Genomic DNA, 23925 nt, shown 5'->3' on the forward strand with positions numbered 1-23925 from the left:
ATGGAGTAGTGGTTTTGACTGGTCTTTAATTTTTGTTTACATAATAGAACATTAAACATAATTATGTGCTTAAAAGCCTTATTGTATGGAGGTTAGGCAAAATAATTGACCGATTTCCAAAAATTTCAAAAAGAGTATGTGCCAAATTTTATCAAATTAAGTTGAAAATTGCTTTACATGGACACAAAGTCAGACAGACATAGCTTAATTAACTTAGAAAGTGATTCTGAGTCGATTGATATACTTTAAAGTGGGTGTATGACCAATATTTTTGGGTGTTAGAAACATCAGCACAAACGCATAATACCCACTCCACTATAGTGGTGGAGGGTATAAATAGCTAGTCACCTGGACAGTCGGTGGCTAGGGATGATCCTAAGTAGTAGTTTAAATAGGTAATTGTGAACAATTCTACAGAATTGCTGAGTGCAGAAATCGGAATATATGATATTTACCGTTCTCGCTATGGTATATTTGTTGAAGAATTCTTTTTATTTTCTAGTGATTTCTCCCCTCGTCCATAAAATATTGTAATAGTTTTTATTTAATATGTTGAATTATAAAAACACTAACACTTGTCACTCTAGGGAACATTTAAATTGTAATGTTATTCTAAAATTTCCTTTAAATCTAAAATCCCCATTAAAATATTCGTTGAATTAAAATAGAAACACAGATATTATTTTACCATATATTACTAACCTAAAATTTTTTCTTTTTACTATTTAAGTTTTATCACGTTTTTTCATCATACTTTACCTAATTCCTAATTATTGCAACGATTTGCACTGTATGTATGTAAATTTGGAATATGTTACAAATATTCCCCCTTTTTTTAGAAAGACACGTTGTGAATTTATAAATTCAAATTTTTTAGCAATGAAATTTTCTTCAACACAACAATATGTTTGCATATTTTAGGTAATGAATGTATACTATCTTATGGAAAGGTAGTGTCAGACATGGTAAATAGTGGAAATGTTTTTAAACGAAATAAGTAGCTAAATGAAAAACTAAATTTTATATGTTTAAAAATTATTCAACACATATTTTTTGCTTAAAACATTTTCTGTAAATATTCTGTTTTCAAGTGTTTTTCAATTTAGCTTTGTTTTAGCTTAAATAACATACAAATGGCTAATTTTTCACGTTATTAGTTTTTCTTGCACACTTACCGTGATTTTTAAACGAGCTATTGGCGGTGATTCTAATGTTTCCAATATAGCTGTGGCACTATTGTAATTTCCAACCAACAAACAATATTGTGCCACACCACTCCATAGTTCAACACATCTGCTGCGCTCTTGTATGCCACCACACTAAAGTAAAGAAAGGAAATAAATTGCAGGAGAACAATTAAAGAGATTGATTTGTGTAGATGTAGTTGTTTAAATGCAAAAATGAAAATTTAAGCAAAACCAAGAAGGTACATTAAAAACACTAAAGATATACAACTGGTGGGATTTTTATATCCACCATCGCAAAAAGATTGGATTATATTATTTTTGTAATTTTGTTTGCAACTCATCGAAATATTGATCATAGACCCAGAAAAGTGTACATATTCTGGGTGCGAAAAAGAATTAAAATTTTACACAAATATTCCCTATATGTTTGGTATTAAAAATGGGCAATATTGGTACGTTTTCTTATAGCTCCTATAAAGTGGACAGTTCTTGCAGGCATAGACAAGTTTTATACAAACTAAAACCTCTTCACAAAATTTTATGATGAAAATGATTTTAACGCTCATTACTCGCTTAAAAATACGACTACAGCGATGAAACATGTTTAATGCGAATCCAAATCTCTCTACTATATGTAATGAGGATGGGTACATAATTGACCCTACCACCCATATAAGGCACCCTACAGGAAATTACTTTACTTTCGACACAAACAATTTTAATAGCAACCAAAACCCGTTAGAAAATGTTTGAGGATCGGTCCATAATTAGCCCTAACCCCCTAAAAAAGCATATTTAACAAGTTAGAGTGCTATATTCGGCTGTGCCGAATCTTAAATACCCTCCACCAGCTACTTCTACGTTATTACTTTTCTAATTGATCAAATATTTGTAGAAATAAGTTTTCTCATGTCTTTAATAGAAAAAAATTTTGCCTGTTTGTATGTGTGTGAAAGATTTATAGATTTTCAAAATACAAATTCATATATAATTTAGTTCTACAAAAAATTTTGTTCAACACAAATTTATAATGCTCCTTAAATACGGTTAAAGCGCTTTCAGGGGCTGGACCTAGTATAGGAGAAATAGAAGTATACAAAACAAAACTAATATTTTTGCCAAATTATGTATCAATAGCTTAATTTGGTAATAAGTAATGTGCGTTTAAGAGATTTTCGTAAAAGGACTTTGTATGGGAGCTATGACCAATTATGTACATAAAGACAATATTTCAGAATTCTACTTGGTAATAAATATTGTGAATCTAAGTGATTTTATGGACCTAGTATGACAGCTATGACCGAATATGGGCCGGTTGTAAAACAATTTTATAGTGAATTTATGTATATAAGAGCAATATTTTTGTTGGCTATGAGTTATGTGTGTTTTTCTAAAAGGGACCTTATATGGGAGCTATGATCAATTGTGGACCGTCCAGATACATTTCACAATGTTATTTCTCTGTATATAAGCAATACTTGTACCAAATTTTATATCGATATCTTAACTTAGTAATGAGTTATGTGCGTTTAAAAGATTTTCGGTAGGGGACCTTGTATGGGAGCTATGACCAAATATGAACCGATCGACAAAATCTTTCTTTGTAATATTTCTGTATATAAGAGCAATACTTGTACCAAATTTTATATCGATATCTTAATTTAGTAATGACTTATGTGCGTTTAACTGATTTTCGTGAGGGGACCTTGTTTGGGAGCTATGACCAATTATGGATCGATCCAAAAAAGCTTTCATTGTAATATTTCTGTATATAAGAGCAATACATGTACCAAATTTAATATCGATATCTTGATTTACTAATGAGTTATGCCCGTTTAAGTGATTTTCGGGAGGGGACCTTGTATGGGAGCTATTACCAATTATGGATCGATCCAAAAAAGCTTTCATTGTAATATTTCTGTATATAAGGGCAATACTTGTACCAAATTTTATATCGATATCTTAATTTACTAATGAGTTATGCGCGTTTAAGTGATTTTCGGGAGGGGACCTTGTATGGGAGCTATGACCAATAATGGACCCATCCAAAAACATTTTCCTCTGAATAAATTTTATTATCATAAAATTTTAATTTCTCAAAATTTTGTGAATATATCGACATAACGACGGAAGTTATTAACAAAAAAACAAATTTCCGGGAATATGTACTTTTGTATGGGAGGTATATGAAATTGTGAACCGATTCTGGCGATTTTCCACAGATATTAAGCTTTTGTGCGGAAACGAATGTGTGCCAATTTTTATGGAATTATCTTGCATAGTTTTCGAGAAAATTACATCAGAATGTGTGAAAAATGCTTATTTTTTCGAGGTTGTTTCAAATTTTGATTCATAACTTTTCCCGATGTGAACCGATTTTGCCCATTTTCAATACCAAACTGCGTAGGATAACAATAAATATTTTCGGTGAATTTAGTTGATGTCCTTTGCTTAGTTTTAACGTGAGCGTGTTTTAGGCAGACAGACGGACAGACAGACGGACAGACAGACGGACATAGCTAAATCGACTCAGAATTTCATAAGGACCAAGAATATATATACTTTGTAGGGTCTCAGATGAATATTTCTTGGTGTTACACGCGGAATGACAGTTATTTATACCCTCTATCACCACTGATGGTGGTGGAGGGTATAAAAATACAAACGACATTAATGCTCATTACTGCCTTAAAAATACGAGTAGTTCGTTGCAAACATGTTTTATACGAGTTGAAATCTCGTAACTAAGTCTTGGTCCATAATTACCACTTCCATATAAGACCCCTTTTAAATAAAAGATTTTAATTTTTATAACTGGCTTGAAAATATGAGTGCAGCAAATAAATTTGAAATGTGTTTAATGCGAACGAAAATCCTTTAATGAAGCTTTTAATTTACTACATACGGTTAAAAGGTGGGTATATACGATAAGGCATAGTCGGCTTGTTATATTCTGTGTTTTTATTTAACACTTAGAATTCCTGAAAGTTACGATTCTTTAGAGAAATTTAACCTTAAATTATATTCTTATTTAAAATGAAAATCCTGTACCGTGTGTCTACATTTTAATATTATTTAAAATATTTAACTTAATGACTATATCGTTTCCATGAATAGTATGTATAAATACTTTACATTTGAAATTGCTAACAAAACATTCATGTAGACTTTCCAAATTATACCTGCAACGTATAATTTTCAAACTTAGTCAAGCTAAGAAAATAATTGAAATCCCATATTTACCAATATAAAGAAATCATTGAGGCATATCAGTAAATGGTAAATAGAATTCAGTCATGTAAAAGACTTGTTAGAAACAACATTTAACTTGATCTTGTGTTTGTGGTTACAGAATTTTATGGAATTTGCACATTACTTATTACAACAAGAATATGCAATAGTTAGTAAAACTAATATGCTAAAACGTATCGATAAAGTGAACAAGTAAGAGTGTTATATTCGGCCATGCCGAATATGTTGAATCAATTGTCAATATTAATATGAATATCAAGGAAATATTTGGAAGAAGGCATTTAATAAGGGCTTAAGCATGGACCGTGCTATTCCGAATTAAAAATAATTTTGTTTTATCCAATATTTATAACCACAAACTGTTTTTTTTGTAAGAGTGGTTATATGGAGGGTAGAGTCAATTATGGACCTATCCTCTTCGGTTTATACAGTAATTGTTTGTAACTAATGTCGCTGTACTCGTCCGATCCTCATTAAATTCAGTTGAAAAATTGCAGTTCCTATAAAACTACCGTAATTTGGAAGAACTTATGAGCGATACATGAGTGTTAAAGTAATTTTCTGGAGTGAATTTTATATAAAGGTCAATTATAGATTGATTTTTATAAACTTTTGTACATAAATTATGTTCGTAAAGAAGTTGTTTATTCGACTTTCATCGCCTAAGTCGTAATTTTAAGCAAGTAATTAGAGTTATAGTAGTTTTACTGAAGTGGTCATTTATTGATTCGTCTTCATCAATGTCTGTAGGAAGATTTCAGTTCCCATAACATTTGTTTATATTGAATTGCATATTTCTATTCCTATTATTATGCAGTAATGAACGATAAAAGAGCCCTAATAAGATTTATTTAAATTTCTAATGGTGACCTTAATAGGGGCATAGGGTAGGGGCTCATACAAACATGTTTATGTGAAATTTCATCGCTGTAGTCGTATTTGAGCGTTACAGCCAGTAACGAGCGTTACAGTCACTATCTATGGGGGACCTTGGATGGTCGGTCAGTTATAGACCGATTTTTATTATATTTCATAAAGAGTTTTTGGCTAGTACAAAACTTGTTTCTGTAGAATACAGCAGTGAAATTCTACAGAAACAAGTTTTGTAGTCAGCATTTTTGAGTCAGTAATGAGCGTTAAAGTCATTTTCTGAAAGGGACCGTATAGGTATTAGGATCCTTATAAAATTCTACGAAGAGATTTATGTCCCCATAAAACATGTTTGTGCCGAATTTAACTGCTATTGATGCTTCTGTTAGCCAGTTATTGGTGATAAAGTCATTTTCTGAAGGGGGCCTTATATGGGGGCTAGGCGAAATCGTAAACCGATATTGCCCATTTTCAATACCAAACAAACTGCATTAACTATAAGTATCTCAGTTCAGCTAGATTGGTTTAGAATCTAATAAGGACCCAGAATATATATACTTTTATGGGTCTTAGACGAATGTTTCAATGTGTTACAAACGGAATGACAAAAACAATATACCCCCATCTTCTTTGATTGTGGGTATAAAAACAAACTGTATTTACACTGAGAACAATATCTGTTTAATATTCTATAATAATATTCCATGAAATTATTCTTAACATTAGAAAGGCGGTGTGTTAAATAATATTTTGTATTATACACGAAATTTTTGTAAATATTACGAAAATGTTACATTAATATTTCCCAATGTTACACATACTGTATTCCGATCATTACTGATGTTGGTAAAGGGTGAAAACATAAGAATGATTGTTGATGTTTCATGTACATAAAATATTTCTTCGTATGGTGAAAAGTATAAGTTAATCAAATTTGAGAACATAATTGAGTTCACAATACAAAAGTGCATATACAATAAAAAACACAAAAATATGGCGTAAATTTAACATATTGCTTACATACCGAAGTGGGGTTATAACTTGGGAAACCTATAAGAACATTTTTTGATATAATTCAAAGTTATCGGTTTTGTGTTCGATATAGAAATTAGTTCTTATGGAATAAAAACAAGTAAGAATGCAGACATCTGTGAGATCCCAAAAAAAGTTCACCTCAAAATTCCATAACTGGAAATGATCCAGTTTTATAGAAAAAAGAAAATCTCTCTGTAAAGTTTGTTGAGGATCGTTCACAACTTATCGTATAAAATTACCTTAATGCTTATTTACAGAAAATCAATTAAATATTAATAAATCATTAAAAACAAATTTATAAATTACTACGATCGCCCTGACGTTCATATCTATACGTATAAATATATATGTGTTTGTTTTTAAGTTTGAACCGTGACTTCCTATATATCCGAAAGAAGCTATGTGCAAATTTTTATTTTGAAATTTTAAATACATAAGGTGTCACGCCCACATAGTATACTTAATTAAATATTATTCAAGCTAATAACAAAATGGGTATATTGGATACTATAATGCGAGCTATAACTAAATATGGACCGACCAGACAACAATTTTACAGTAATGTTTCTGTTATTCGGTCCACCAAATGTGAGCATGGAACCTCCCATATAAAATAAATATTTGAGTCTGTATATTTAGAACACCATAACAAATATCTTTTGTTTCAATATGAATATTTTTGACGATTCAGCATAAGGGGTGTGGCATCTTCCATGTAAAGTGAAATTCGTACAGCAGGGAATAATTAGAAAAAATGGGCTTACAATAAACTCAAATAGTCATATATTAAACTAGACTAGAAAATTGGACTACTTTTTTCCAAAACAAGTAAATATAAGTTATATTTTTTTAAGGGTAGCGAAACCCACAAACGATATGATCAAATTAGATATATAAATATATACATATTTACATACATATACGTATTGGATTTCTTTTATTCTCTCCCTAATTATAAAGCTGTTTTTTCGGATAATGAAGTATTCCAATGTATTTCATTTCTATTTCGGGCAATTGAGGAAGGAATTGGAATATTTATATATAAAGTATTAACTATTAAATTTGCATAAGTTTAAAAAAATGCCTTTTTGTTGTAGATTTATGTATGTGTACCAAAAATATTGAAATATTATACTTTTTTTAACACAAAAATTACCATAGTATATAAAATATTATTTTATATGAAAATATTTTTATTAGAAAACCATAGACAAGTTAATAGACTAGCTAATTAACTTTTAAATTGATAAGGTCGTAGACTAACCGCCAAGCAGTTGGTGAATGCATTCAAAAATTACATTTAAAAGAAATATCAACAAGTTTTGCAATATACTATTTGTAAAATTTTCTACAGAAATCGTAGTATATATACGGTGACCATATTTATTTCAACAAAATATAGAACAGGAGACAATACACATACACTAACCGCTATTTTCTAAATCAGGTTATTTTTAACCGTCAAAATTTTATTTGTCAATTTAAAAAGCTTTAAAAATTATTGTATTGAATATAAATACTTATTGATACTATTAACAAATGTTAATAGTATTTAAGAATAAGTTACTTAATGGTTATAGTAACAAAAATAAAGTACAAGTAAAATTTTAACTGTGGCCTCCGGTAGGTTAGTGTTTAGAGTTCTAGTCTGGTAGACCGGAGGTGGTGGGTTCGATTCCCACCTGAGGCACTGGTTAAGGAGCGCACAACAGGCCCGATAGCAGCCTAGGTGAATTTCTTTAGATTTTGTGTATATATGTACATCCGCCTTTCAAACTAACTAACTAACTACAATTTTAACTCAAAGTTCTCACGTAATATTTCAGATTTTTTCTATTTGTTAAAAAATTTTATTTGGAAATTAATAAGAAGATTTTTAGATTAAAATCGATGAATTTTGTGGGCTTTTTCGAAAAACGTTGTTAACTATGTTTGCTGATGATTTCCTGTTTTAGATTTTGGTTTTCAACATTTCAATTTTGTAATATCACTAACACAATATTACTATTCTGTTACTATGTACACAGAATAGTAAATAATGGACTTTTATGCAAAAAAAAGTAAAAATTCAATTCAAAAAAGTAAAAATTCAATTCATACATTTTATGAACTTTTAATATTCTGAATGAAAATGGTATGGGAAAAAAGACATGTTCGATTCATACAATTTATTAACAAATTTCTTCCGGTCATGTATTAATTTTTTCTGTGTTAAAGAAAAATTATTAATTAGTAAAGTACAAAAAGAATGCAAACTAACTGCCTTATGCAAAAACGATTATTAAGTTTACAATGGTCATTAAAACCTGTTTTTATATGGGAAAAGTGTGTAGTAAACTATTGGTAATTTTAATAATGGTTTTTGGATAAGTCTTTATATGTTTATAGTTGAAAAATCTGTGTTACTTACATTTGTGTCAGAATTATTTAAAATTTTTATTATTCTTATGCGTTTTAATGTTAAACTGAAAAAAATAACAAAATACTGAATAAATACAGAACACTAAATAAAATGCAGAATGTTTTCACGTTTTTTTTTAGCAAAGAATAATTTATACAGAACAGCGCTCTAAAATACAGTACTTTTCGATATAATACAGAACGTTTGGTCATCGTAAGTATATACCACATACGCGTGGGTATATTTATTCACATACTATATTAAAAAATATCAAGACTAAACCATTGAATGGTCTGTAAACTAGTACAACAAATATTATATATTCAAACACAAATTAAGTTCAATGTACCAGAATTATCAATTAATATATAATACTTGATTGAAAAGGTTACTAAACTCTTTCAATAAGTGACTCGTCTTCTTAATTAAATAATTTCAAAATATACATTTAGTCTGTCATACAAAATCTTGTATTTTCTTTATAAATATTTAATATTGCTTGGTAATTTGTAAATCGTAACGGTTACAAATAGACACGTTTAGTAAACAATTTTATAAAAAAACATGCAAAAACTTGAAAATTTGCAAACCAAATATTTTTTCCTGTGCCGGATATACACACATCTACCTGTTCTAGATAAATTTACGTGCCTGAAGGCAATATGTATTCATGTAGCTAGTCATAACTGGACATGTGTTGACAAAGTTTAAGGTTTCTTTTCTACATTTTTCCTTTTTCATAAATAATGAATGAAATACCAACAAAAAAATGTTGCTGATGAGAATTGTTGATAAGTAAATTTGTGAGTGGCTTTTTTTCTTTGTTAATATTAAAGGTATTAAAAGAAGTGATTTTACAGTATTGAGTTTTCAGAAGTTAGTAAAAGTGAACAAGGTTGCTACTACAGTCACTTCATTAGTTATTAAAATTCAATGGGATACTTACATAAATGTCAGAGATTCAGTACACATTATGAATAAATTAATATAGTTGTAAGTTTATAAAGAAGTTGTACCCAGGAAGCTAGAAAAAATTTTGTGAAGATTTTAGTAACATACACATATCACATAAAAATGTGAATATAACCTGTTGTGTCACAGTTAGTGAGCGAAGGACAGTGGAACAATTTTTTTTTTTAGCTTTCTTGCTTATAGATATCAATGTCTCAGGAAAAAATTCTTGTTTAACTTTCTGAAAAAATATTTACGAAAATTTCGTGCATAATACGAAAGAATATTCTGAATAGATAGAGAAGTCTGTCTTTCTGTGTGTCTATTGAAATCAATTTTCTGAAGACCCCAGATATCTTCAGGATCCAAATAATTCTGACAGACATTTTGAGAAGATTACTATTTTAAATATATTTAAATAAGATAGATATAAGCATAAAAAAGAGATATTAGCATAAAAATAAAAAAAATACCAACAAACCAATGGTTGTATGTTGGTTTTATTGCTTTACGCATTTTGTTGTTTTTTTTAGCATTAATATGATGTTCTGATCCTCAGCAATGTTTCCAACAGACAGACGGACAGACAGGCTTAGCATAGTATAAGACATTTTGAGAAGTTTAATATTTTAAATATATTTAAATAAGATAGATATAAGCATAAAAAAGAGATATTAGCATAAAAATAAAAAAAAATTACCAACAAACCAATGGTTGTATGTTGGTTTTATTGCTTTACGTATTTTGTTGTTTTTTTTTAGCATTAATATGATGTTCTGATCCTCAGCAATGTTTCCAACAGACAGACGGACAGACAGGCTTAGAATAGTATAAGGACCTAGACTATATTTATAAGAATACACATATATCTACTTTTTGGGCAAACGATCTATATTTTGATTTGTTGCAAACAAAATTACAAAATCGACATACTTAATTTTTGTTGGCATGAGAAAAAGGATGTTGACAATAATCAACATAAACTACACATTTTTACATTACACATATGTATCTACATTTCTATATTAGATTGGCTCGGCAAAAAAAATTTTTATCCATATTTAACATAATAAAATTAACCTGGAAAAACTGAAATCAGTATTAAAATAATTTAAACTGAATGAAAATTATATTCCAAACAAAACTATGTTCACTAAATGGTCATCATCTACAGCTGTTTTATTTCTTTAATGAATAATATTTACATTACGTTCTTTACAAATGTTAATTTTCTTTTACATTACAAGAAACGCTTTCCAAGGAAAACAGTTTATTTTCTTAATTTAGTTTGAGATTTTTTCTTTCTTGCATTTTTTCATTACTTTTAATGGCTTCATCCTTTTTGCAAATTATGTTGTAGTTTTTTTTCTGTTTACTCACCTGCAGTATTTCGTTGCATACAAATAAACGTAGACGTGCTGACCAATCTAGATATGTTTCCAAATTACATGTCTTTTTGGGATCTTGTACGCCTGGTGGTCCACCCGAGGATGATGGTTGGTCCCATTTTTTCTGTTTTAAAAAGAAACATTTTAAATAAACAAAAATTATTTAAAAAAGAAATACAAAAAACAAAATGCATAAATAACTTTTAATGACTTCTTTGTTTGAAAATTAAAAATAGAGAAAAAAAAAATATTGTCCATTTTAATTAAAATATTTTTATTTTATGATCAAGAGTGTGTTTTATTTCTGCTTTACTGGGGGGCTTAATGTTGAATATGAAATCATGAAAAAGTAATATTTAAATGCTGAATATATTCATTTAAAAGCCATAATTACTGTGTTTATTTGGTCTTTATTGCTTTTGTAATGTTTTTAATTTAAAGCATGTAGTTAATTTGTTGACTGTTTTATGAGGATTTGTCAGTAGTATAACGGAATATTTTCGCATATATTATTTTAAGCTACACTCATAAAGAAGTTATATTGATATGTTTAGCAAATTAGCAAATAAATCGATGATTTTCTTATTGTCATTATACCCTACACCACTGACTAACTCTCCTTGTAATGCTTGTGCACAAGGTACAGGTGGCAATTTTTAATATAACTGGATGAAATTTGGGACATAAGTTTTTTTTTACTCTAGGACAAAGCCTATTGAAAAAAAGTTTAAATCGGTCCATTGTTTTAACCCGAAAGTGCTTTTGGGATCATAATTATGGTAAATTTACTTGTATCTCCATTAAAAGCGATACAATTAAGTTTGATGATCTTGCTCCCATACAAAATCCCCTTTAGAAAATGACTTGAATGTCTTTAATTCATTTATAAACATTAATATCCCGATGAAATTCATTACAAACAAATATAGAAATATAAATCCATTCATTAAAATTTTGCCATATCTGTCCCTAGCCCTGATATAAAGTCTCTTTCAGAAATTAGTTTTTCGACCATAAATTGTTTAAATATATGAGAAGTAAGAAAATTTTCAACATAAATGCTTACTATGATAAAAAAATGTTGTTTTTATTACTTGTATAGGGTCGGCCGAGCCCTAATATACTTCATTACAGTTGTTTATTAGATTTATGCTGAATTTCATAATTGATACTATAATGTACATTAGCGTAATGGGGCTTTTAAAAAGGGTTTAAGTCAGCTATAGAACGAAGTATTCCGAATTAAATATAGGTATAAATTTTAAAAACAGATGTCGGTTTATATCGCTTTATTTTAAGTTCAGAAATAAGCTGTAAAGTTGTATCCGTTTATGGTGAAACGGTCAATTATAAAGTTTTGTACGTACTTTTTGGCCAAACTATACTTGCATCTTTAAGCAAGTGATAAGACTAAATCATTTTCTGTCGAGGGCCCTTTATGTATAGGGAGTTGGGTCAGTAATATGTTTAAGTTGATTTTGATCGTTGTATTATTTTTTAAGTCAGTAAGTAGCATTAAAGTCAGTTTTAAGCCACTGGTTTACCAATTGGTTCTAGTTGCAAGACTAGTTTTTTTAGTTATTATGATAATTGAAATCCAATCAAATTGTTTATGTATAAGAACCTTGACATTAAAAATTGATGAAGTTATTTGTACAGAAAAGTAAACACATTAATTTTAAATAAATAAAACTACAAATAATAAAATGTTTGTTATACAAATCAATAGCAATAGCTCACCTGTTTATCTAATAAAACATTACTACTGCACTGTACGAACTCTTCCGGTCCAATGTGTTTGGCTAACTTTTTTTCTATGCGGCACAGAATTTGTGCATATTGTGTAGATGTAGGGCATTCAAATAGTTTAACATCACACTATAATGAGAATAGTAAATGTTATTAGTGCTTTCAACAGCCTTAACCGTAAATGTAATTATTTAACAATCAACTATAATTTACAAAATTTAAATTTACCTTTTCCGTTGTTGTGGCTGCTGCCGCTGATGTTGCTATTGTGGCTGTTACTGCTACATTATTTGATGTTTGACAGGAGCGTAATTCTTCTTCGTGTCTTTCCAAATCAGTCAAACGTTTTAACAAGGCACTCAATATTTCCGAAACAATGGCTTCTAAACGTGTATTAGAACATCTGTATATGACAGTTAAATTATAAACAAACAAAATGTAACTTTTACAATGGTTTCTAAGAAAATTAGTGAATAAATAAAATTTAATCAGAACTGCTCATACTTTCATACTGAAATTCACAAATGTATTGGAATACGTAAATCAGTATATAGTGTTTGAGGGTATCCCAACAAAATTTTGCATTACCATGTAATGAATTGTTTACATTTTACGTATCAGTTTAAGATTTTGATACTATACATTGAATGTAATCGAATATAATAAAGGACTTTGGAAATGTATCACAATTGTTCTGAATACGTTAGAATGAAATATATAATAAATATATATCCCATCCCGTATTAAATTATATCCATATATTACAAAATATATAAAATCAACAATAATAATTGTATAATTTTTAATCTTCTTATGTATTTGTTAAATGTACATATATGTATATGTAGAAATAAGTTGCTTACTCACCTGGCAACGATATGTTTAACATGGCTCATCATACGTTCATCGCGATAATCATAGGGAAATTTATTTGTCCATTCAGCTAATAATGCTACCAATGATTCTAATGATTCACTATCAGGTACTGAGGATAATAGTTTACCCAACAATTCATGGGGTCGTAAATATAAACGTGATGATAGTAAAAATGAAAAAATAAATTCCTAAAAATATTAAGAACAAGAGAAAGAAAAAGGAACATGTTAATATGTTACTTTAATTAGTCTATATTGAGTAAATAATTGTTATATATCTTTTGTGAGTTCATGTTAATTGCTTTTTTTTTATTCTATGAACTTTTAAAAATACTTAATTATGTCTGGTTAATCTAAAAATAAGCAGACATTTTTGTGAACACAAGTAATTAGCAAAGCTATGAGTTTGGGATTAATCGTTTCGAAATTAAATTAGATAATAAGTAAGTTAGTTGAAAAGTACGATAAATATATAAAATCCGAATAAATACATCTAGGCCTCTATCGGACCTGTTGTATGTAAGTAAGTAATTTAGTTAGTTAGCTAGATAGATAGATATATAGATAGATAGAGAGATAGATAGATAGATAGATAGATAGATAGATAGATAGATAGATAGATAGATAGATAGATAGATAGATAGATAGATAGATAGATAGATAGATAGTTAGTTAGTTAGTTAGTTAGTTAGTTAGTTAGTTTGTTAGTTAGTTAGTTAGTTAGTTAGTTAGTTAGTTAGCCAGTCAGTTAGTTACTTAGTTATCTAACTTTTTTACAAATTTGGCAATTGATATTATTGTGATGATGATTCAAAACTTGCTTGATACAATATTATATTCCTCAGTTTGCCAAATTATTAACCATAGCTTAATTCAACTACTCATGAAGTAACAAATAAATTATTAACACAATTACACTCCGGTTAAATATGTTCTGCTTAATACTCAGCGTCATTTTAAGTAAAATAAGGTTATTAAGACAAAATGTTAGGCAAATACATTTAAATGGACTATTACATTAGTCTGTATTATTGTATGTATAGTTGTGTTATGCCTTAAAATATGTGTTTATCAATTTGCTGAATACATTTATGTATGTAGTCTTTTACACTTGTTTCTATTTTTGTATGTAGCCAGTTTACTTTAGGTTAAGTATCACTATGCAGGATTTCCCCCTTTTTTGTGAATGTGTGAATCTAACTATTATTAGCACCACAGTATTATGAAAAAAGTGAAAAGATCTTTGGCATTGGTTATGTTTGGTCTTTGGTTTGTTTCCTTTTTTTAATTTTGGCAAGAGTCCATATACTTAGTAAATTATTTTCTTTAGTACTTGTCCTTAGTAAAATATTCAACTAATTTATGTTTTTTTCTACCCTTTTAGGTTTTCATAGTATTTTAGTTCGCCTTTTATGGGTGTTTGTGGCAATGCTTTAGAATTTTATCTCCGTTTTAACACAATTACCCATAAAAATATTTCCGTTTTTTTGGTTGGTTGGTTTGTTTGTGCATGCTTCATTTTTATGCATATTTTATGGTTACTAGATTTTGTTTCTTTGTGGTTAAAAATTCTTAATTAAAAATTACAACTGTAATTTTAAATAAATAAATGATTTGATTTACATAAACAGATATATAGATATGTTGAAAATAGTTTTCTGTAAATGTTTTTTTAAATAGTAAAGGGTATTAATTCTTGCAATTACAATATATGTATAAACTTTAAGTTTGAATTTAATTTTCCATATGAAAGTTAAAAATTTTTTATTTTCATCGCTTCTTTGATCAAACGCCTTAATCAGGTGCAAGGACACCTAACAAAAATCAAGATTTGATATAAAACAACATTTTTGGTTTGGGCATATTCATACATATATTATTGGCCCCAACTGCCCTCCTTTTAAATTGAATTAATTCAAATACAACAAAATTTTTAATAAGAACTTATTCAGCAAAAAAGGTAAAAATATTTAATTAATACAATATCTTGTTAAAAAGAAATTGACATAAATTATTTCCAGCCTTGAGTAGTGGCCAGTGGCTAGTTTTTAATGAAGCTGTTGCAAATCAATAGATTATTATTGGCTATCAATTTTTATATTTTTACAAAATGAATTTTTTAACACGGTTTTCTCTCATATACTTTTATGCCCCTAAATTGTGTACATACATACATATGTATGTTTTTTTATTCTTTGAAGTGTTAACATCAACATAACACATCCACTCAACATATTTATATCCCTAGGGAAACAACAATATTGTTACAAGTTTTTAATTAAAATATTATGTAAATTAAAGGAAGTATTATATTATGCATTTCCTCTAAAAAATAAAATTATATTAATAGGATAAATGAGAAATATTTTTATTTGTATTTTATCAGGCAATTAAATAAATAGCGAGTTTAGAAAATAATAAAAAGTTTAGAAGTTTATTAAAAATTATATGTAAGAGAAGGGATGGTAGAAGTAAATTAATCGAATATAATAATTTGCCGGATAATACCCTGCATCACTATATTGGGAGGCTATTATGTATTATGTGATGTCCTACGCCCACCTTAAAGTACACCAATCAGCTCAGAATCTGAGGCGATTTAGCTGATCTGTCATTCTGTGTATCCATGTAAACCTTTTGCGTACGCTACATATCGCAATTTTCAAGAAGTCTATTAAAAATTATTAAATTCGGTCCAATTGTTCGTATAACCCCATACAACCTTCCGAATAGGGCTTTTAAGCTCTTAAGTATGTCCAAAAATCGACAAGTTATATAAAAGTCTAAATGTTACTGCTGAAGTTTTTAACAATAGGGCATCATTTGACCCCTATACAAAATCCTTCTCAAACAAGTAAGAGTTTTATATTCGGCTATGCCGAATCTTATATACCCTTCACCACGATGCGTTAAAAAACAGTCAGTACGAATTTTAAAACGGTAAGGTACCAAAAATTCCCCTTTTATGGGTTCTCACTTAATCCAGACTCTACATATTTAATTTCACGTTTCTAGGTTAAATATTACAGAAATTTCAAAAAGTACCTTATAAAGAACGAAAAAGTATCAAAAAGCCCCCTTTTATGGGTTCCCACTTAATCCAGGATCTACATAATTAATTTCATGTTTCTAGTTTCAATATTAAAGAAATTTCAAAAAGTACCTTTTGTAGAACGAAAAAGTTCTTAAAAGTCCCCTTTTATATGTTCTCATTTAATCCGGACTCTACAAACCTAATTTCATGTTTCTAGGTTTAATATTATAAAAAATGCAAAAAGCACCTTTTGTAGAACGAAAAAGTCCTTTTTCTAGGTTCTTACCTAGTCAAGGCCCTACATGCATTGTATTTTTCTAGCTTCAATATTATAGAAAATTTAAAAAGTACCTTTTGTAGACCGAAAAAGTACCAAAAAGTCCGTTTTTCTATGTTCTTACCTCGTCAAGCCCCTACATGCTAAATTTCATATTCTAGGTCCCCTTTTATGTGTTCTTTCTTAGTCCGGACTCTACATACTTAATTTCATGTTTCTAGGTTTAATATTATAGAAAATTCAAAAAGTACCTTTTGTAGAACGAAAAACTACCAAAAAGTCCCTTTTTGTAGGTTCTTTCCTAGTCAAGGCCCTACATGCTAAATTTCATGTTTCTAGGTTTAATATTATAGAAAATTCAAAAAGTACCTTTTGTAGAACGAAAAAGAACTAAAAAGTTTCCTTTAATGTGTTCTGATCTAATTCCGAATCTATGTACTAAATTTCATGTCCCTTGGTTCAATATTATAGAATGTTCCAAAAGTACCTTTTGTAATTCTCACCTAATTCAGACTCTACATACTTAATGTCATATTTCTAGGTTCAATACCAAAAAGTTCCCTTTTATGGTTTCTAACTTCAGTCAGGCTCCACATATTAATTTCATGTTTGTAGCCAATAACAACATACTAGTGCTGCTCTCGCTCTGCTACTCTAGCTCTGCTGCTCACGCTCTGCCTTGTTTTTATAAACAAGAGTACAATAACAAAATTTACCGTATGATTGTGTATTTCGTTTTTGTTTTTTTGCAATTTCAGTTTGAGCATGAATAAAAAACTCAATTTTTGATGAAATTTTCACAGGTTGTCTCGGATTTTTGTTCATATTTTCGTTATTTATGGACCGATTTTACTTTATTTATACTTTATGGGGTCGAAAAATTATATTATAGAAATTACAAACGCAATGACAAACCTATATATACCCTTCTCACGAAGGTAAAGGATGATTTCAATTCCTCATTTTAACACAGTAATAAAGGTTAAAGTTATTTATGTGGCGAAAACAAAACAATTGGGGTTTTGCTCATCTACTTGCTTTAGTTTGCCTTTTCAATCGTTCTTTTGAGAACAAAACAAATGCTGTGCCGTATTTTATGAATGAATCATTTAGTGTGTTTATACCCTACAAGACTATAGTGGGCAGGATATTATACGCTTGTGCTGATGTTTTTAACACACAAAAGTATTTGTTCTATACTATAAAGTATACCGATCGATTCAGAAGGGTTTTTTCGTCGATTAAGACATGTCCGTCCGTCCGTCTGTTCGGCTGGCTGGCTGTCCATGTAAAGTTTGTGCGCAAGGTACGGGGCGCAATTTTCAACTTTGATTTGTGTGTGAGATTTGATTTTGAAAAAAAAAAAATATCAATCATGATGTGTTTTTCTCTCCCTTTCACACACAAATTACAAAGTTTGCCAAAAAATTATCAGCAAACGTTTGCGAAAAGATTTTGTTTGTTACATTTCAGTTTTAAATCAATAGGCCACCATCTGTTTTCATAAAATATTAGTAAAATTCATTTGTATTCATACACTTTTTTCACCCAAATCAAAGTGGAATAGGTGTTATAGAAGCCGGTATAACTGTCATGAGTTTCAAATTAAAATTCATTATTAGTGCATTTATAATAGACTGTCTTCGATAATATTGTTCAACAACATTCCGATATTTAAAGCAGATGTATGGTCAAGCATATATGATTGTATTTTTTAAATTGTTTGTTTTTACAAAGTTCAATGACCAAAATAACAAAGCAACTTAATTTTTTCTAACTTTATACAAGTTTAACTTTGCATTTAACATTCCCATAAAGTTTAACGACAAAGTTGTTTTTCGTTTATTTGAATTCAAACTTTACTGCTTTACTATATTTTTTGCAAAATAGCATATAAAGTTAAAACTATTTCCGTTTTTTAACTTTTTTTTCCAAGTGCCAAACAATTAAAAAATTCCAGTAAAATTTCTATAAAATTTGCTGAACATATGTACGTATGAGTAATTTCATAAAAAGTTTATTGGCAAATAAATATCAATCATACGTTCTGCTGATATGCCATAGTATTTTGTAGAGTTTAAAGGGAACTTCGTAAAAAGTACAAATATGTTTTTTTTAATAAAATTATTCAAAAGGTAATAAAAAATATATATAAATTTTTGTTAAATATAGAAGTAATGTAGATATTTTAATTGGTTTAATAAAAATAACCTTTAAAAAAATATATGCATATTTATTGTAAAATAATATGAAAATAGTAGCAATATCATCAGTAAATATTGTATACATTCTTTTAATTGGTATGTATACAAGCATACAACAATTCAGTGTTATTATAAATATTTATGAATAATATATGTATTTTCGTACCTTATCCAAATCTATTATATTTTTTGGCACTAACACATCAACTAGAGATTCCAATGGGCCAGAAACTATTCTACCATTTATATACATTATTCCACCGGAACCTAGCACAGAACTCTGAAAAGATATTGAAAAATTTACATTATATTTTAAAATAAACAAAATTATATCAAATGATAAAATAAAAGACATTTGTGATTTTTGATGACATTCATCTATGTGAGAATATGAACCAATTCATATCCATTTCCGTAATTTTCTTATTATTTTTTTCCAACGCTGAATCCCTGTCTCTTCGTCAGTTCTTCAATTGCCTGACAGATAAGGTATCAGATAAGATATCTGTCAGGAAATCGTGTGTATTCTAATCTAATCGTGTGTAATATTGTATATTGGAAGATATTTTTATTTAAAATTTGTTTATAGAGATATGATCAAAATTCTGAAAGAAACCTACAATGAAAATAATCCATGCTCAACTTTACGAAAAAAATTTCGTAACTTCTATTTTCGTAATATTTACAAAAATTTCATGTATATTACGAAATATTATTTAATAAACCCTTTTCTATTTTTACGAAAGTACGAAAACCTTTCGTAATATTTTTTTCTTAAATTTTAGTGAAATTAAACATAATGATATTAATTATATTATAATTAAATAAAACTACAACATTTTTATAAAATTTAAGAAAAAGTATAATATTATTCACGATTTATTTTCATAAAAAAATAATGAAAATTTGTGTGGAGAATAATTTTGAACTAAAATTAGAAAATTTATTTTAAAATGAACAAAAATGTTTGAATAAATTAATATTTCGTAAATTTTACCATTTTTTTCCTTTTTTCAATTTATGTAAATTATTTTTTTCAAGAATATTTTGCATTATACTAAAATATTTCGTACAATTTCGCATATACGACATTTTTCGTATATATTAGGCATGGATTTTTTTCAGTGTATGAACATTTTTCAAAAAAGATATATTTAACAAATCAAAATCGTCTTATTTGATAAAATTATACTTGATTTCATTGGAAATATCAGTAGATATTATTTTTGGGACTACCATATTGTACATTCATACATATGTAAATATTTTTTACAAAAGAAATATATGCATGTATGTATATGACAGTTGACTGATTATGTGGTGTTTTAATTAAATTAAATCACAAAATTACCAACATATGTATACTATTACTGTTAAAACATGTTCTTATATATAATCATATTTTTTCTCATTGTAACAGTGGTAAATATGTCAAAATGAAATACATTATTTGTGCATAACAGCGCTCGTATGCGTATGAAGGTAGTAAAAAAATGTTTGTGAAAAAATGTGTGTGAAATTTTTTTTTATATTTCACACTTTAACACTTCTTTTTGAGTGATATATGTAGTTTAAAAAGTTGGATACGTTTTAATTTGTTGATGTTAATTCGCTTTACGCGACATTTGGAAGAAATTAAAAAAAATTAAAGTTTATATGAAATTAGAATATATTGTTCAAATCATATCTAGTTGATGAAGAACGTATAGTTTATAAATTAATAATCTACATTTTATTAAAAACAACCGTGCACTTATTTAAAGGATCAAATGTTTCCTTCGATAAATTTTGATTTCGAAATATTCATTAAAATGGTCGTATTTTAATAAAATTTAGTCAAGTACCACGCATCTTCTTTTCTAACTAACTTAATTAGTTATTTATATATCAAACAAACAAACAAACAAACTAATTAACTAAATAACTAACTAACTAACAAACTAATTAACTAATTAACTAACTAACTAACTAACTAACTAACTAACTAACTAACTAACTAACTAACTAACTAACTAACTAACTAACTAATTAACTAACACTAACTAACTAACTAAATAAATAAATAACTAAATAACTAATTAACTAACTAACTAATTAACTAACTAACTAACTAACTAACTAACTAACTAACTAACTAATTAATTAATTAATTAACTAACTAACTAACTAACTAACTAACTAACTAACTAACTAACTAACTAACTAACTAACTAATTAACTAACTAACTAACTAACTAACTAACTAACTAACTAACTAACTAACAAATTGAAATCAGTATATTTAAGTTCTGTAGAACTGATCCTATACTTTCAAACTTGTTTTTTATTCTTATTTAAATTGTCGATACCTACCTCAAAATTGACATCACATTGACTACGTTTGTGGGTATTCTTGGGTACATCATACTGTACTAAATCACTATTGGCCAGATTTGTGTAACCCAAACTGTAACCATTGATAGAATTTTTGGTTGTGTTTGTAGAGGAAACCTACAAGAAAGAAGAATAAACAATTTGTTTTATATATAAAAATTAATTATAAAAATTTACACTATCGACTTAATTTCTTTAGACAAGAAGTAAAAGATTTTTAAAAATATATATATTTGTTAAACCTTTAGTTAAGCTTTATACACCATCATAAATGGTGGTACATTGAATTTGTTAGTCCATTTGTAACAAATCTAAATAAAGGTCTATGTGTGCTTATTTGTTTCTAAGATAATCTACATAGTCAAGTCCGTCTGTATATCTGTTGGAAGCATGATAATATTAATAGTATTTGTTATTAAATTTGTTAAATGCTACACAACTTAGTTTATATATCCAATACTTTATTAAGGTCACAATTAAAAAAAATCAATCTATAATACCCTACGTTATAAGATATCTGGCGCTTTAATGGTGAGTGAGATTCGGAATAGCCGATTATAACATTCTTGCTTGTTTAATCTAATTTTTACAACCAACATAATACGTACATATGTATTAAATTGAATTATTTTTACTAACGTTACTACTGGAAAAAGTGCATAACTTTGTCATGTATTTGAATCTAAGAGCAGATGTAGTGTCGTAGTAAAAGAATTTCAAACATAAAAGAAAAGAACAGTTTGTGGTTTTGTCATCAACTACATGTTCTTGTAAATTGGCCTGTCTTCTTATCTTTATAACATTCATTTATTTCTATCTTTTCATATATACATATGTATGTATATGTGCACATGTATTTTCGTTTGTGTAAGCACAGCTAAATGAATTTTACAATTTCATCTTAAGAAGATTTCTACTACTGTTATATACATACATACATACATTCATACATATGTCAACTCCCAGTATAGTTTAAACTACTCTATATTTACCAAAAACTATGCTGAAATACTAGTTATGGTTTAATTCTTTATGAATGTTTGCATGTAGGTATGCAGACCATTATATATATTGGTTGTGCTACTACTATGAACAGTTGCAATCGTGTCCTTTATATGCTGAAAACTATTACAATGAAAATTTCTATTTCCGTATTTGTTGTTATAGAAAAGGAAGTAAAATTGTTATTAAAAATCTACTCTATTTGAAAATTTTGTGTGGGAAGGACAGTGTTTATTTTGGAATTTATGTAGTTAAGTGCAGAAATCCATTTTTGCATTAACTAAATAATGGAATTTCCATAATTTTAGATTAGATAGACAGACCTGGTTATACTAAAAATATATATACATTTGTATGTATATATGTATATGTACTTAGATGAATGTACAATATTGTACATTTTATATTTAGTTTTGTGTAAGATTATCAGATTAAATGATATTTAAAATTTGTTTTTGTTTTTCTAAGTTTATTTTATAGTGAAAAATCCTTATGATTTAAATAAATGTTTGCGTAATTGTTACAAGAGGAATGTTTTGTATAAAGAGCTATTATTAATTTTTTTTGTAAATATAGATTAGATATTTTAAGTATTTCAGCATGAATTTTGTTATTTAATTTAATGTTATTAAACTTATTTTATTTTTGTTATTTCAAATATATACATACTAGAGTACATAAAGGGAGCTCCGCTTCGCTAATCGAAATTAAATTAAAAATTCAGATTATAAACTTAATTACACTTATAAAGATATTTAAAAATTATACGATTCAAAGCAAAACACCATCAGATATACTCTCCTCTCCTCTTTTTTCTAGAAGCTGTGATGCTTATACACGCAGAGAAAAAGCATATTTCAACATGGTTACTATAACTAAACTATGTTCACTGTAACAATATATTGTTATCAAAAACATATAATTGTTATTTTAATTCTATTTAAACAATATTGTTGTTACGGTAATCATTTTTATGTTTATGACAATTATAAATTTGAGTATAATTCACTGAAAAATAATTGTTTTTTTTATAACTAGGTAATGGTAACGATGAAAACATATTATGTTACTAACAAATATTTAAACTTGTAAATAACCATTATATGTTATGTTGCTATATGTTATATAACCATTGTATGTTATGTTGTTATAAATAAGGAGTGAGATCGAAAAATTCTTAACACACGTTTTTCATTACATTTTTCAACCAAAGTATTATTTGATTTTTTTTTTTGATCAAGTTACCTTTGAAAAACATGTCAGTTATTATGTGTAATGTCAATTATATTAATTTTTTTGTTAATCTGATTAAAATGAGTGACCAGAA

General features: G+C 27.9%; 1 protein-coding gene across 4 annotated transcripts in view; it reads right to left on the reverse strand.

Moving 5' to 3' along the window:
• LOC111691225 overlaps positions 1–23925 on the reverse strand; it is a 519435-nt gene that overhangs the window by 121354 nt on the left and 374156 nt on the right. For all 4 annotated transcript variants that reach the window (XM_046956730.1, XM_046956727.1, XM_046956729.1 and 1 more), the window contains 7 exons: positions 21576–21713; positions 19390–19503; positions 13701–13897; positions 13062–13236; positions 12825–12962; positions 11077–11208; positions 1176–1319 (listed from right to left, as the gene is read on the reverse strand). In XM_046956730.1, coding sequence (XP_046812686.1) covers positions 1176–1319; positions 11077–11208; positions 12825–12962; positions 13062–13236; positions 13701–13897; positions 19390–19503; positions 21576–21713 — 1038 coding nt within the window. The remainder of the gene's footprint in view (positions 1–1175; positions 1320–11076; positions 11209–12824; positions 12963–13061; positions 13237–13700; positions 13898–19389; positions 19504–21575; positions 21714–23925) is intronic.

This window comes from Lucilia cuprina, chromosome 2 (assembly GCF_022045245.1).
Source record: "Lucilia cuprina isolate Lc7/37 chromosome 2, ASM2204524v1, whole genome shotgun sequence".
NCBI lineage: Eukaryota > Metazoa > Arthropoda > Insecta > Diptera > Calliphoridae > Lucilia > Lucilia cuprina.